The sequence below is a fragment of the Pempheris klunzingeri genome, chromosome 7 (assembly GCF_042242105.1).
Source record: "Pempheris klunzingeri isolate RE-2024b chromosome 7, fPemKlu1.hap1, whole genome shotgun sequence".
In the NCBI taxonomy this organism is placed as follows: domain Eukaryota; kingdom Metazoa; phylum Chordata; class Actinopteri; order Acropomatiformes; family Pempheridae; genus Pempheris; species Pempheris klunzingeri.
The window spans coordinates 13,996,418-14,012,391 of record NC_092018.1 but is presented as its reverse complement, the minus strand read 5'-3'; the positions used below and the strand labels follow the sequence as shown (position 1 = coordinate 14,012,391).

Sequence of the window (15,974 nt, the reverse complement as noted above, 5' to 3'; positions counted from 1 at the left end):
AGCAAGAAAGCAAATAGGTGCTTTTAAAAATGGCATTTAAGTCCACTCAAGTCCTCTGCCGCTTGCCTTACATTAACTCTCTGCCTCTGCCTACATACAGCACAGCCGTTCTTTTATCTCTGCATGATTTCGTGCAACCCCGCGGCAGCCATGCCACCCTTTCACTGTGACCTGACACCTGCTCAGTAGCATCAGCATGCGTGTGTGTGTGTGCGTGTGTGTGTTTGTGTGTGTGTGTGTGTGTGTGTGTGCCATGGAAATCATCATTAAGTGTGCGCATCTCAATACGAGTGGGTGTAAAACATGCATGTGCTCAGGTGTTTTCTTTTGACATGATTATTCTGCTTGTCGTCTGTTACCTTGTCAAACTGCTTAGATTTTAAAATAAGCACGATTTTGTTGCTCTGTGAGTCACACAAGCTTGCAGATTTAACCTTACAGATGGTGTTTTGGTAACAGGAAACTGCCCACATGGGTTTTAGTTTTGATCTCAGCAGTTCAATTCTATTGTTAATAAGTTCCTGTGAAGTTTTTCCTTCAGGGACAAGAGGCAATCACAACCGCTGTGGTCGTTTGCTGCTTTACGATGAGTCGGGGTTGGAATTTGAATATATTTGTGCAGGGGCCACATCTTTAATCGCTCGCCCACTCTGCAGTATTCTGTGGCTTTGTCAGCATCTGAGTCCTGTGCGTTCTCTTTCTTTGTCTTTGATTCAAATTAAAGATCGCTGTCAGATTAACAGATTTCATTCTGATTTTCAAGCATCCCCAAAAGCTGCCGGGAACATGTTTGTTTTCTGTTTTTCGTAGTTTTTTTTGTTTTGTTTTATTTCAGTTTTTTTGAATCAATGTTTTTTACTGCTGGGAGAAAATGGGTGATTCCTATTGTTTCCACTGTTGTTCATTCTGGATGAATGTGTCCTCTGTATAATTTGTTTAAACAGATTTAGTTTAATTGGAATGAGAGCCGTCAAGAAAATGTCTGTGATGTAAAATGTGCAACAGGAAAACAATTGATACAAGATACAGCTTCTATATATAGCTTCTATATATAAATATATATATATATATATTCAAAGAAAAAGTATACAATATACCACTTCGATCTTTTCTAAGAATGTATTTTGATTATGTAAATGAGCACTATGATTCTGCTTGATTTAAAAAGTACAAAAAAGGCATATTCTGTGGTGTCTCTCATATCCTTTAGGTATGAGGATAAAACAGCAGCATTAAAGAAATGCATGGTGATCTTCTGTCTCCTGTTCATATTTAAAAAAGCTCTATTTACCAGCACTGTGTCAGTCAGTGAGACTGTATTGTGAGGTTGTCAGGCCTTTCTTGCAGGGCTTTGGGTGGTAAAAACATTCTTGGGAGGTTTCTTTTTCTGTGTTTGCATATTGCTGCTGCTATGAACAACTCTGACCCAATCAGCCTCTGCTATAATGACCTTTGTTGTGTAATTGATTGAGGATATTCCATTTTAATGCATCAACTGCGAGGACTTTGCATTTACTTACAAATAAAGAGAAACATTTACAGAATATGTCAACACGTTTGCTTGGTTTGTTTTTTTTGTGTTTATATAAGACAGATGCCAGACTGGAAAGGTTTATTCCTGCAGTAGCACTTGTTTAAGGTCAAAGCATTTCAACTTGAAGGTCAAGATTAGATGTTTGTACAGAGGTTTTTTTCCCCTCAAAAACAGAGTTACAACAAACAAGCCATTTGCTTCCCCTTCCCTTCCTGCCTCTGTAAGTGCTGGTCGTCATGGCTCAGAGAGTCGGGACTCCAAATACAGAGATCCCTTACAGCGCCATGGCAACATATCAACAAAACCAGCCATCCAAACTTTACACAAGGGCTCTGATTGGTGATTGGCTGTCATGTGGAGGAGCAGCGGCCTTTCTAATTAGCCCAAAGTGTTTGACCCTCCTGTAGAGCATGATAGGCTGCATGATCACATACCGCACTACCGGCTGGTCAAATGCAGTGCAGTGATTTCCCCCACAGCACAGATTTTTTTTTTCTTGTCTTAAAACAAACAAGCAAAATCAGAAAGTACATAAAGGTAGCAAAATATATCTTTCTCAGTATCAACATCACCATTACTCAGTGTTGAAGTCATGGTTCATGGGAAAAAGTTGGCCAAGGAGACGCTGCTGCCTTCTGTGCTGGAAGACGATGACGCAGAAAGAGAAAGTGAGAAGCTACAGCTGGGGGAGGTAGGAAGCTGACCGTCCAGCCAAGTCTGCAAACTCTTGAGCAAGGAAAGTGTGAGCAACCAGGTAGGCAAATGGAGACATATAGGACTGCTGAGAGGCATGTTTTTATGAAGCCTGAGGTTGAATAAGACACAGAAGAGGGACTTTTGGTGGGGATTTATAGCTCGTTATAGATCTGATAGACTGCATTAGGCTTTAGAAATAGATGTATAACCACAACACCATCTCTTGGAAGGTCTGAGCTCTATCCTTGCCCAGGGCAAGGAAATACAGGCTCAAAAATACCATCAAAAGACCTGCTATTTCCTTTTTATGGATCACTCTTTTGACCTCTGTACTTGCATGAATTAATTTAACAGAGGGCATTCTGCACTGTCAACCTGAAAGTCTGTTTTAATTACACTTTTATGTTGTCTAATCACAGGCTGCATACGCAATGATAAGTGTGAGAAATAGAATATAAAAGCAGTATATTTTCAAATACTATAACCCTTTCAGATGTAACCAAAGTGCCTTAGAACATGTGCAGTGCCACTCACATGCAAAATAATGATATTTCAAGTAGCTTATTATGTCCTGGAAATAACAATATAGGGCATGGCTGGCCCAGAAATAAAGGGAGTGAACAATAGGTAAAACAACCAGAGGCTGTTTGAACAAGATGTTAAAAGGAGGTGGGAAGAAAGGAGTAGGAGGAAAGGGAAGTAGTTACAAAGACTGCAGGGACAGAGGCATACACGCTTAAAGAGACAAGTTAAAATGGTCCATCCACATTGATGGACCATTTGGGTCGTTCAAAATGTAGGTATCAGTTTTATCCTCCTGGCTGTAAATCTATCAGATCTTTTCACTCAGGCTGCCAACAACAGCCAGCTTTGAGGCATCACGATGTCTCACTTTGTCATTCTCCGCCCAGCAGAGAGTGAGCCGGACAGAGGTCGACGTGAGTGGGCCAAAGGACCAATGCTCAAGCCCTGATGGGAGAGTGCTAGACGGAGGTGAAAGAGAGGGTGAAGAGGAAGAGGAGGAGGAGGATGAAGGGAATGAAAAGGAGGAGCTGGAAGGAGAGGAGTGTGTGATCTCTGATGAGGACTATGACACAGATTTGGAGCCTGGAGGTATTGAGAAGGTTGATTTTCGATTGAAAAGGGAGATAAACAGGGTGGAAACGTTATTACATCTTATGATAAAGGGCGCAATGTTCCCTCTTAAAAAAAAAAAAAGTGGTGAAGTGGTTTGGTAATGTGAGTCATATCATCGTTGAAATTAACTATTTCATTTTCTGTCTGAAATAATAATCTATATGAGGCTCCAACAGCACAAAGTGTTTTAATAGTGAGACTTAATCTTGATATTGATCGCAACATGCACTGATAAGACAAAGTCCGCCTGTCACACCATCTGTAAATCTTTTCCCTTTCTGCCTTTCCATCTTCTCAAACTTGAAATGATTTCAGAAAAGAAAAAAAAAAAAAAAAAAAGCAAAACAAAACAGAAACTCCTACACGCGCCTGCCCACACATGTGGAGCCCTGTTCTGCATCTTAATGATTTCATCTCAGTCTTTGTGTCAGGCTTCCTTTTCACCAGAAGTGAAAACCATCTGGTATGAATGAGCTCCCCTGACAGGACGAAACCAGCCATGAGGGACTTTTCAATATCACACTCAAAACGTCCTCCTCCGGGGGAAAAGTGCCACATCTCACATTTTTCAAAGCGGTATTGATAGCGAACAATTCAGACAGGCTGTAAAACTAGTGTCTTTATTCTTGCTGCAGATAAGGAGGAGGGATATGACCCGACGGGGCAGACGTGTTACATGGAAGCGTGTGAAGCGTTACAGGTGGTACCTGCCTCTTACTTCCTGCAGCACATGCATGATAGCGAGTTGTCCATGATGCATCGTGGTCTGGGGCCTCAGGTACTTCAATCATATGTCACACGCACACACAAAGACACACATACACAAACACCTGCATATTTCAGGGCTCGTGTCCATAAGTAGCCACTGAGCTGCCATCTGTGGCCAATTCATTCGTTCATTGAGTGACTGCTTATTTGGAAGATAACATATTGTGGCATTAATATTTAACATTATTTTTGTCAGTATGTGCCTAGTGTATAGTGTGCATTGATGATCATAGTTAAATGTATCACATTAACATACGGGATTACATTTTAAGTGGGGTACATCATCTTATATTCATTTATGATTTGCCTGTATTAGTTATTTATTAAAAATTAATTGTACCAATTGAGTTATATGTCTTTAAAGCAGCTATAATCAATATTTTATAAATATACATCAATACGTCAAATGACAGTGTGAAAGCAAAGCGATGATGTGAAAGGGGTCGCCTCAGCTTTACGGAGCTTTACAGCGAGTTTGAATTTTACTGTTTTGGTTCACTCTCACTGATCTCATAGCATAATTTTCAGCTGGAGCAGGCAGCTGTTTTCAGTGGAAAAGCTCTACATACCCCTGTACACTACCTGCTCATCAGCAAATAGCATATCTGGCAAATAGCTGACGGAAAAAGTAGAGTGTTTATTAGCTAAACAGCCAGATATTTATACGTATGCGTACAACAGCTCGCCAGAAACACAATTTCAAATAATGTTGCTCTGTAACTGCTAGGTATGTGTGAGCTGGTACTCTTCTTATAAAACACTTAAAATATTTGAACTCCTTTGTCACTGTAACACTATTTCAGATCAGCCCAGACCTTTGCTCAGTGAATGACTCATTAATTCAAAGTCACATTACCCTCCAGGGGGTCTGCACTGATCACGAAAATGGGGAGCACTCGGTTAAGTGAGTTTTCAGTCCTCTCACAGGAAATAGATAAATGCATGTCCATAACTTTGCAGCACACTTGATATAATTACACAATTGCATAAATGTAGTCCATTATATAGATCCCACCAAGTAGGGGCGGGGTCCTTTGTCTTTTTGAAGAGAAGGGAGGCTGCTGGTATTGATTTATACTCAAAGAGAGCTTATTGTGCAGATCCAAATTTTAATTACCTCTGGATGGAGAAACAAAGATTCTTATTTATTATCCTAACTGACAGCAAATGCATTTAATTTTTAGCCCTTTTGAAGTATCTTAATTATGTAGTTGTGCAGTAGACAATGTGATCTACATCTACAAAGACATAATAGACATATTATGCAGACATAAAATATCTACAAAGACATAATCAAAAATGCTTTTGGCAAGTTTAGCCCAAAAAGGAAATGCATCACTGTAAAAAGAATTAAAGATGTATATGTTGTAGGTTTTAGCACTTATTAAACGTATATAGCCTCATTTTACCCTACAAGTCGATAACAATTATATGTCATTGAACAGTTAATCAATGTAAAAGTGCTCTGTGGTTGTACATCTCTGACTGAAGGAAAAGTACATCCTCTGCAAATGTGAAAATGTATTGCCAGGAGCTCTTGGCAATACAGTTTGACATTTTCACAGGCTCCTACTGGTCCGTAACGCTGTAAATGAAAGTTGTAAAAGTAAATCCATTCCTTAACCAGCCATTTCCCGAGGATTCGGCTTCAGTAACATCATTCAGACTGATTAAATTGGCTTTTAAATAAGTCTTCACCTGTCAATCACAAAGAGTAGAAGTAAAGAAACTTGCAGCGGCCAAAGGTTATTTATTTAGTGTCTTGCTGATTAATAGGCTCCTCGAATCTTAAAGAAAGATACTCTGCATGAATTTAAACGCACTATCTTTTGATTTGCCCTCCTTTTTTTCAAGATCAAGTTAACATAAGGCTTCATGCACTCAACTTTCTCATTAGCCGTGCTAGAAACTATAATTTTCATGTTCTGTGAGCTTCATTTCTGACCCACGCCTCCACACAGCTCCCTTCTGCTTCATTTGTCTCACACAGGTTTAATATTCCTTTCTGTCTCTCTCTCCCTCTCCTTCTCTCTCTTTTTCCGTCTCTCTGCCCACCTGCATCAATACATCTACTCTTTTAAATGAAATACAGATAAGAAAATGTACTGCAGTGAACAAACAAGAATTTCACTTTGAGCGGTGTGCTTGGTTGTGTGTTTGCAGGGCACCAAAGCACTGGCAGTTCCCCTGGTAACCAACACTTCAATACTGAAGCTGAACCTGCGAGATAATTGGATGGAAGGAATGGGTGGAGCTGCTATAGCCCAGATGTTAAAGGAAAATTGTTACATTACAGGTAGTTTTACTGGGTACTCAAGCATGTACACATCTTCTCTTTCTTTTCCATCACTCTATCTCACCTTTTTCTAGCAAAAGTGCCATCCCCACTCCCACTTGCATGCTACTCACAATCCAATTATATGCCGCAGCACGCGATTTAACATCTGGGGTCCCTGTTTAATATTTGTTAAATGTCAGTCTTGACATGTGCAGTTCAGGAACCTATGGGTGGATCTGTGGAGGATGACTTCTTCGGCTGGAATCATTTTTACATCCTTTGTTACCACTATTAAACCTTTAGGGGTTATCAAATTTTATGGAAATACACTATAACAGATTGGTTAACAATGTATATTGTTCTGATGCTGCTGAAGACATTAGGCAACAGATGATTTTAAATGAGCTTACTCAACAAATTAGATGTTTGAAAGGTTTGAGATGGGTTAATGTCAATGCCATTACAACAAAAGTTGTCTTTTGTTCTACGAAAAAAAATGAACAAGAGAGAATTGACGACAACCAAACACCAATAATATAGTGAGGTCAAACTCCAATAATTATTAAGATTAAAGCCATATTAGCAACAGTGCCTTAACCTAATGATATCTGTCAGAGTGCTAACATGCTCACAGTAATGATGCTAACATGCTGATGTTTAGCAGGTACAATGTTTACCTTGTTCATCGTGTTAGTTCAGTGTGTTAGCATGCTAACATTTGCTATTTTGTACTTTGCGCAAAGTATAACTGTACTTGTGGAGAAGTTAAAGTTTTGAGCTGATGATGGCATTTGGAAAGAGATAAGGGTTGATCCTGGAAGTGGGGTGGAAATGTCTGCCACATTTTATGGTAATCTATCCAAAGGTTGACAAAACATTCAACTCAAAACCAACAATGATGAAGAAGAATTAAGTTCTCTAGCCAAAGGGCATTTCTTCAAAAAGTTGTGTTGGAGAATTATAACGCCCGTTGATGGTGCCAAACTTTAAACTGAAAAAAACAGTTTTGACTATTAATCTTAAACTGTAGTCACGCTACCAAATCAAACTGTAATAAAGACAAGAAGCAAACTTTCAACAATTCTTGTACAGCATAAAACTTTAAAAACATCTTTTGAATTTTCTTTGGACCATTTTTGTTATGGGAGATACATCAGCTTACAGTATGTTCTTCTCACTGGGCTCTCTCCGCCATACATGACCTCTGACCTGTGTGTTTGTGTGTCAATCCCAGAGTTGGACCTATCCGGCAACAAGCTTGGAGATTATGGGGCCAGAGCCATAGCTGGTATGCTTAAAGAGAACAGCACCCTGGTGAGCCTCAATCTGTCAGGAAACCATTTCACAGACCAGTCTGCTGAAGATTTCGGTCCAGCACTGATCACCAACACCAAGCTACAGCACCTTGACCTCAGCTCCAATGCTCTAGGAGAGAGTGCAGGTACCACAGCAGTAGTACATCATAAAGTTTTTATATTTTCTGAGAGACTTTGGCCTTTCAAAGATATAAAATAGCACCCAGGGCCCCCATTTCTGTGAAGTTGCTTTAAAGGTTTACACTAGAGATACATATTTTTGCATATTCTCCATTAGCAGCACCAGATAACTGAACTTCAGGACCCAGAAATGATATTAATAAATAAAAGGAAATTAAAATTACAATCTCAAAAATGTATTTTTTTTGGCAGCACTTATGGTGATAATTGGCAATTGCATGTGTGTTTTTGGACCTCACTTAAAAATGATAATAATAATAATAATACTTTATTTGTTTAGCACTTTAAAAAAAACAATTACAAAGTGCTTCACATATAGGATAAAATACAAATACACCAGTGCAAGTATACAAACATTCTTGCGTAATGTAGTACAAAAAAAAATGCACACAAATACACACATGCAAAAGTATAATACAGACATAAGCACATGACCAAAATAAGCAAGACAATAGAGAATAGAGAGGGTTCATGAAAAGGCTAACCTATAGAAATGAGTTTTCAGGTGCCGTTTAAAACAAACCAACAATTCAGCAGATCTGATTGAAAGGCGAAGACTGATCCTATCAGCATAGCAATGGTAAAAAAAAAAATATCACAGAAAGTTTAGCAGATGGCCCAGAGGTAACATATAAAAACAAAATAGGTCCAAGGATTGATCCTTGAGGGACCCCACTTAAGAGAGGAGAAGAGGAAGTTACATAGTTATCATTATGAACATTGAGATGTCTATCTTTAAGCAGTAACAACCCATTTCAGAGGTCAATTAAGATGGCATGACCTATGGTGTCAAATCCAGAGGATACATCAAGTCAAACTGAGATGGAATATTCACCTTTATCTGCCTGCTTAAGAATATAATTTGTTACTATGGAGTATTGCTTCAGTGCTATATTTTTGATGGAAGCCAAATTGAAATTATTGAAAGATATTGGGTCCCTCAAGTAGTTGGAGAAGTTGGTGAGTGACAACTTTTTCAAACATTTTTGAGGTGAAAGAAAGTTTGGTTGAGTGGAAATTGTGTCAGCAGGGCAGTCTTGAATGGGAATAGGCTTGAATTCAAACAGCAGAACAGGGCAGGTAGACTCATCTGGGTGAGAAACTCAAAGATTGAAATTTGATCTGACATCATTGATCTGATTCTGATTCTGTTTCTGATTGTCCACAAAGAAATTTAGGACCCTATCACAGTCATCAGCAGAGGTGGCTCTGTGGCTGTGTTCCCAGAGACAACAGTGTCGCCTGTGTGACATCAGTCATATGACAGTTGGTTTACTCACAACAGAGATTGGAAAAATACAATACTGTGCTTCACACTCAAGTGAGCAGAAGAATTGGTTGGATTCTACGAGCAAGTCTGTTGTGTTAGCTCTGCCTACCCTCTACAAGCAGTGCTGGGTGATGGAAAACACATCACTATGCTGCTTATTTTTCCGTAGGAATATCCCCACTGATCTCCAGTGATAACCGTAGATATTGAGTCAACAGATACTTATTTATATGAGAACCATCCACCCATCCATTTTCTATACCGCTTATCCGTCAGGGTCGCGGGGGGAGCTGGAGCCTATCCCAGCTGACTTCGGGCGAAAGGCGGGGTACACCCTGAACTGGTCACCAGCCAATCGCAGGGCCACATACAGACAGACAGACAGCCAACCACTCACTCTCACACTCACACCTACGGGCAATTTAGAGTTACCAATTAACCTAATGTGCATGTCTTTGGATTGTGGGAGGAATGAGAACCTTTGGGAATATTATTTTAAAGACATGTGAGGAATGAGATGTCAATGAGTCCAGTTTCTTTGAACAGAGCTGTCTCTCTCGATACGTGTAGACAGTTTTCTTTTCAATCTTCAGTTTAATTTGGGATATGTCAATCAAAATGTATTCTGGCATTAACACTGTATGGCCAAAAGTATATGTACAGCTGAACTAAGCATGTGAACAGTTGGCCTGTGATGAGGCCTGGCTCACAGTCGGCATTACAGTTCACAAAATGGTTGGGAGGGGTTGAGGTCATGACTCAGGGTTAGGGTTAGAGTTAGTTAACCCTGAGACTGTTGTGAAAAATTTGGAAGCATGCTGTTGTCTGAATGATCACTATACGCTGCAGCATTAAGTTTGGTTTAGTTTGGGAAGAGTTATGTATTTTTTATTTTTGCTTATAGGAGGGTAGTGGACCTCTGACCAAGCCATTAAAGCCATTTTGGCCATACATTATGAATTAGACTGAATGAAATCATTTCCATAGCCTCTTTTCTCTTTATCACAGAATTCTGCATTCAATCTCAGATCACTCTGCCACAATTCATAAACTTTCCATTTATCCAAGATGGCTGTCAAATAATAGTAAAATTGTAAATTTCAGATTAGCATCTTTTAATATTCACATCCTTTTGTTCGTACATAAATCATGGCCCATTTTAAAACTACAAAGTAGTTGTTGAAAGCAGCTGTATACTATAAGTGTACACAAAGTCCTCTATTCTGCCTTATCAAATGATAATCAAACATGACAGTGAAGCCTTGTAAATTGAAATACTGTAAATAGTGCAGATTGATTTATTATCATGACTTCTTGCGATCACTCTTATCTGTTAGATTTTTGAAAACCTATTCTCATCAAACAAGTAAAAGCTTGCCATAATGGTGCAGCCTTATCTCTGAGCAGTCAAAGGACAGGCAGGCAGCAGCAGACTGTGGCATTCAAAGGTCAAGATCATTTTGCCCTCATTAAAACCTCTCTCAATTACGATGTGGATGAGCTTTGTGACAGGCACCTTGTGGAAGAATGGTCCATCGAGAAGCATCTGATGTAGGTAATTGAAAATAAATCAGTCTGCGGGAAAGGGAGCACCACCATGTCTCATTGCCTTGCATGCCGCTATGATTCATCCCCACATATTCAATTCTATTTTCTCCTCTGTAGAAATATCAAAGAACTTCCTCATTCATTTTAAGTGCACTCTTCCATATAGTAGGTCCCTGAGAGAAAGTACACCAAACATGCTGACATTCATGCTATGGTGTTATTGCTTTTTCAACCAAGCACAGTAGTAGAGTATCTGATTATGACCCACTGAGTACCATGCACTTTCTTATCCTTGTGGTAAAGTGGGTGAGATGATGATGGGGAGCTTCCTGTTTAGGGATCTGTGCCTCCACAACCCTCACTCACTGGTGGTTTTAGGCCATGAAACACACAATCACAACATCTCAGTGGAATCTACGGGAGATGAGATCAGTTGCTCCCAAAGAAATGACTGTTTGGTTATAATAAAGTACATGATTATGCTTCCCTTGCACTGAAATGTCTGACATATCTGTCATCTGCCATTTCTTTCCTACACCAGTCTGTGTGTGAATAGTCATCGACTCTCACAATCTGACTGATGACAATGATTTATATTAGCTTTGAACAAGTCATCAAAATATACAGAGGATACGAAACATTTTCTTGGTTTTATAATTAAATAATGTAACTTTAATGGATTCATACTGTCATAATTTTTCAATATCCTAAGGGCAAAACCTGGGACACTGTCTGTCGGAGAACACCGGGTTGAGATCACTGAGTCTGGCCTGGAACTGTATTCAAGGGAGAGGAGCTGTGATGTTGGCCAATGGCCTCGGGGTAATACACCTGGAAATAGATGTTTGAACACTATATTAGTTTTTGAAGTCATGCAAGACAAAAGAAGATCTGTAATACAAGACCTGCAATATGGTTAGGCCAGGACAATTTTAACTAATGTCATTTGAAGCCATCAAATATAGAATCAAGTCAAATTTGGAACACAGCATATGTCAGATTGAAAAACACTTTTTAGATTTGAAGCTGTGCATAAATCAAGTGTCAGCCATATAGTGCATGGCCAAAAGCCAGTGCCTGATCCTCTGTAGGTAGAACCTAGTTAGCCGGGTATGCCAACATTTGCGGCTTGGATCAGAGCAGATTAACACACAGTTTAAAATGGCCAATTGGCTATCCTGAAAATTTTGGACAAGACACAGAGGATTTCCAAGAGCAAGATAAGAAATAAAGTAAAGTGATTGCAAAAACAACAACAGGACATATTCTGGTGATATTGTTTTGATACTTTGGTTTCGGTTGATTTGCAGAAAAGAAGAAGAAAAATTGAATGTCACGTAATAATATGATTCATGAGGACGATACTGTACAGTATATCATAACCTGGCTAACTCGCTTATGCTGTTTTGTGAACCAGCCCCCTGCTCTGGCATTCATTAAGTGTCTCACAGCAGGAGAGACAGTGCAGCCACAATTTTTCTTTCCCTGTCTTAATGACCAAGATGGTCAAGGGAACCCTGATCAGACAGGTTTGATTGATTCAGGTCTTGATTTCTCCAGGATCTATAGTTCTGCTCTCTTACAATGAAGGTGGTTGGTTGATATGAATTTTTACTTGTTATTGCATTTGAACTCTTATTACATACATTCTTTTCTGTCCTTTAGGGAAACATTTTCCTCAGAACTGTGGATCTGTCATTCAATGGCTTTGGTAAGGAAGGAGCCATTGCTTTAGGAGAAGCTCTCAAAGAGAACAACATTTTGGAGGAGCTGAATGTGAGGTATGAGACTCTGTTATCTTGGTATCTGATAATCAGATTGTACAGTAACTGAGTTAAAAGGGGCAGAGGTTGTGACTTCAGTTTAGATCATTCTTCCATGAATCACAAAGACAATAACATGTTTTGCCTTGTTTGGTACTAACTGTGAGGCAAAACTAACACAAAGTACACTTTATGAGACTCCCAGAGAGGTCCCAAATTGCTCTCCCAGATTTGTATGTTTTACAAATAAATCTTAAATGACGGTCACCTTTTCTCCCAAAGTGAGTCTGCTACCGCAAACTAAATTCAAGTAACTCAGTTTCTTCTGCCTCTCGTTTAACTTCACAAGCAAAAAACAACGCTTGCCTCACAAATTTCCCAACATTTGTGCTACATGGATGAATAATGCTATTAAAAAAATAACACTTCATGATTGCTTCCCTCACACTCCAACACACATTTTTCATTTTTTTGTTTCTTTTCTGCATTTGTTTCTCGCCACAGTAACAACCGAATACCCCCTGAAGGAGCCATTCGCCTTGCCATGGGCCTCAAAGTAAACAAGACAATCAAATCCCTGAATGTAAGCTGTTGAAAAGAGATTGGTTCAAACTTCAAAAGCAATGGGGGGTATCAGTGGATAAAATGGGATGAGTAAATGGATCACTGTACTTTGTTTTAATTTCAGCGCCCAGGCAGAGCACTCAGATACTCATATTAACTATTTGAAAAAAGTTAGTGATTGAAAAGAAGTTATGGTGGAGACTAAGACACTAAATTTGAGTTACAGGCTGAGCATTCGATCACATGAATCGATCACTGAAAATAGAGTTTGAAAGCTTACTATGAAATTAAATTAGGCAGTTCAAGATTTAATTTTTTGATTGTCAGATAAAAGTTTCAAAATTGAAAGACACACTATAATTAGCTTTTTTATTGACAGCAAATGACTCCTTTGGTTTATTTGATTTGGAAAGAACAAGTTACCTTACACAGAGCTGTAGCTGCTGGTCAGTTCTTAAAGGAATAGTTCAACATTTTCAAGGGAAAAAAACTTTCTTTTTTGTTTCTGTAAATATGAAGCTCCGGCTAGCAGCTAGTTAGTGTAGCTTAGCATAAAGACTGGAAACAAGGGGAAACAGCTAGCCTGGTTCTGTTCAACAGTTCCAAAATCCACCCACCAACACATCCAAAGCTCACTAATTAACTATTTCTTGGCTGTGACTAGTTGCCCAGCAACCAAAACTCCAGGAAGTTACTCTACCCAGCCAAGAAAAAGTCTGGCACATAATCGAAAATCAGTGAATTGTCATTTTTACACTAAACAAAGGAGATATAAGGTGTTATTTGTGAGCTTCAGAGCTGCTGTTGGTGGCATTTTGTTACCAATGGACAGACCTAAGCTAACTGTTTCCCTGTTTCATGTCTTTGTGATATGCTAAGCTTAATCACTGCTGGCTGTAGCTTTATATTTAACTTTTTAGCTTTTCATCTAACTTTTCACCATAAAGCCAGTAAGTGTGATTCCCCAAATGCCGGACTATTCCTTTACAAATGGCTACATTCAAAAGAAAGATTGTTTTGAGGCTGCTCAAGGGGGGAGGATTGATTTTAAAACACCATAAAAACGGAAAAGATTCTCATCCTAGGCATTATTTCCATATTCTCACATTTCTCATGTTTGTCTTTGGCCAGATGGGTAGAAACCCTATCCAGAACATTGGGTGCTATGGGATCCTTAAGTCTGTACAGGAAAACCCAGATTCAGCCATGGAGACATTAGACTTTTCGGTAAATCGTCACATATTCCACCTCTATGAGACTTTCTGTCAATCTTCTCCTTTTTAAACATATTCACCCGCTCCTCTGTGTATCACTCTCTCTAGGACATCACAGTGAACCAGGATTTTGAAGATTTGTATACGGCAGTGAAAGAAATATTCGCTGCGCTTACAGTAAATCACGGGGGCAGAATTGGCACATTCAGAAAAGCTAAAGCTTGAAAAGTGGTTTTGTGTAAACCGTGTAAAAAGAAAGTGTAATTGCTGTACTTTTATGCCAGAAAAAAATGGAAGGAGTCTTGTCAAAGCCCTGTGGACGTTTTCATCAACAGATGAACCGAAGGATGGGTGCATCTTTTTTAAACAGCCACGAGAGAATATTCCACTGAATGAAATGTATTTAGTTCAAACAAAATATGTTAAATACCCAATCAATTGAAAATAAAGACGATTCCAAAATAGTTTGTTCATTTTTCAAAAGGAAAAGTACATATGCTGCATGCATGTTTGTGCTTGAAATACTGTATAGAGTTGAAGTCACTGAGTGAAGGCATACAGATACTGGGTATAGTTCTTTTTAGGTATGATCTGATTTGATGTTATATAATGTCAGTGGGTAGAATGATAGAGAGGATCAGAGAGCACCGCATTGTGTATGAAAAGAAGTGAAAGTGGGTTGCACAAAAAGGATTTAAGTACTGCATGACTAGTTAAATAGAGAAACCAGCTTTGACAGAACGGTCCACTATTAGATAAGAGACCTGTTTACTGCAGCAGGACAACTCAAACAGTGTTAGATACAGTGAGCTGTCATTGGGAGACATGCATCCCTCCCACACCTCCCCAAAAATGATCTCCAACCCTGTCATTTTATTTTGTATTACTTATAAAAAACGCCTGAAAGCACATTTATTTTAGAATCGTTCAGTGTTGAGGTATTTCATGTACTTTACTTGAGTTCTGTATTTTGTGCGTGTACATGGCTCGAAGGAAAATGTACTTTTTGCTCCACTAACTTTATCTGATGGTTGTAATTGTAGTTCCTTTGCTCAAGATTTTTTCAGAATTAGCAGCAACTGGACCAGCAGCAAAACTATAGTTACAATAATTCAAATAATAAATTCAGTACTTCACTTTAAAAGAAAAGGGACATTCTTCCCAAAGAGAAGGCTAATTTACTTCTGATAATAAACATCAATACTACACTGTAGAGACACCCTGCTACAAGTAAAAGTCCTGCATTGAAAATGTCATACACTAAAGTGCCCACAGTGACACCTTCACAATGCTTGTTTTGTCCAACCAATGATGCAAACCTTACAAAAGGTTAAATAAGGTAAAACAGTAATTCTAACTTGCAGAATTCAGGGGTTGCTGTGTCCACTTCTGCCTCGATTGGTTGATTTATTTGTGTTATTGTGTCGCAGTGGTGTTTTAAAGAATTACTTCAGATCCAAATTAGTGTCTTAAAACACCAAAGTGACAGCAACTAGACCAGCGACTCTTGTGTTCTGTGAGGTAAAATTACTCTTTTTGTCAATGGAGTTTGGCAGCTTTGAACCCAGTGACATAACAGCTGCTTTTGGTTAAACAAAAAGGATCTTACAGATTTATCTCTGCAGGGATCCTTACCATAACGTTGTCAGACACTCAGACTCACAATCTGAGCCTGTCAGTGGCAAAAACAAACACTTTCAGAGGAC

The 15,974-nt window shown here is 39.0% G+C and overlaps 1 protein-coding gene across 1 annotated transcript; it reads left to right on the top strand.

The window, feature by feature from the left end:
- Nucleotides 1-2,126: 2,126 nt before the first annotated feature.
- On the top strand, nucleotides 2,127-14,692 carry lrrc74b (leucine rich repeat containing 74B). The gene is given in 10 exon segments (XM_070834509.1): nucleotides 2,127-2,288; nucleotides 3,163-3,354; nucleotides 4,014-4,145; nucleotides 6,299-6,431; nucleotides 7,648-7,854; nucleotides 11,440-11,549; nucleotides 12,393-12,508; nucleotides 12,995-13,073; nucleotides 14,186-14,281; nucleotides 14,377-14,692. Coding segments are annotated over 10 exon segments (1,344 nt in total). The 3' UTR covers nucleotides 14,494-14,692.
- Nucleotides 14,693-15,974: the final 1,282 nt, after the last annotated feature.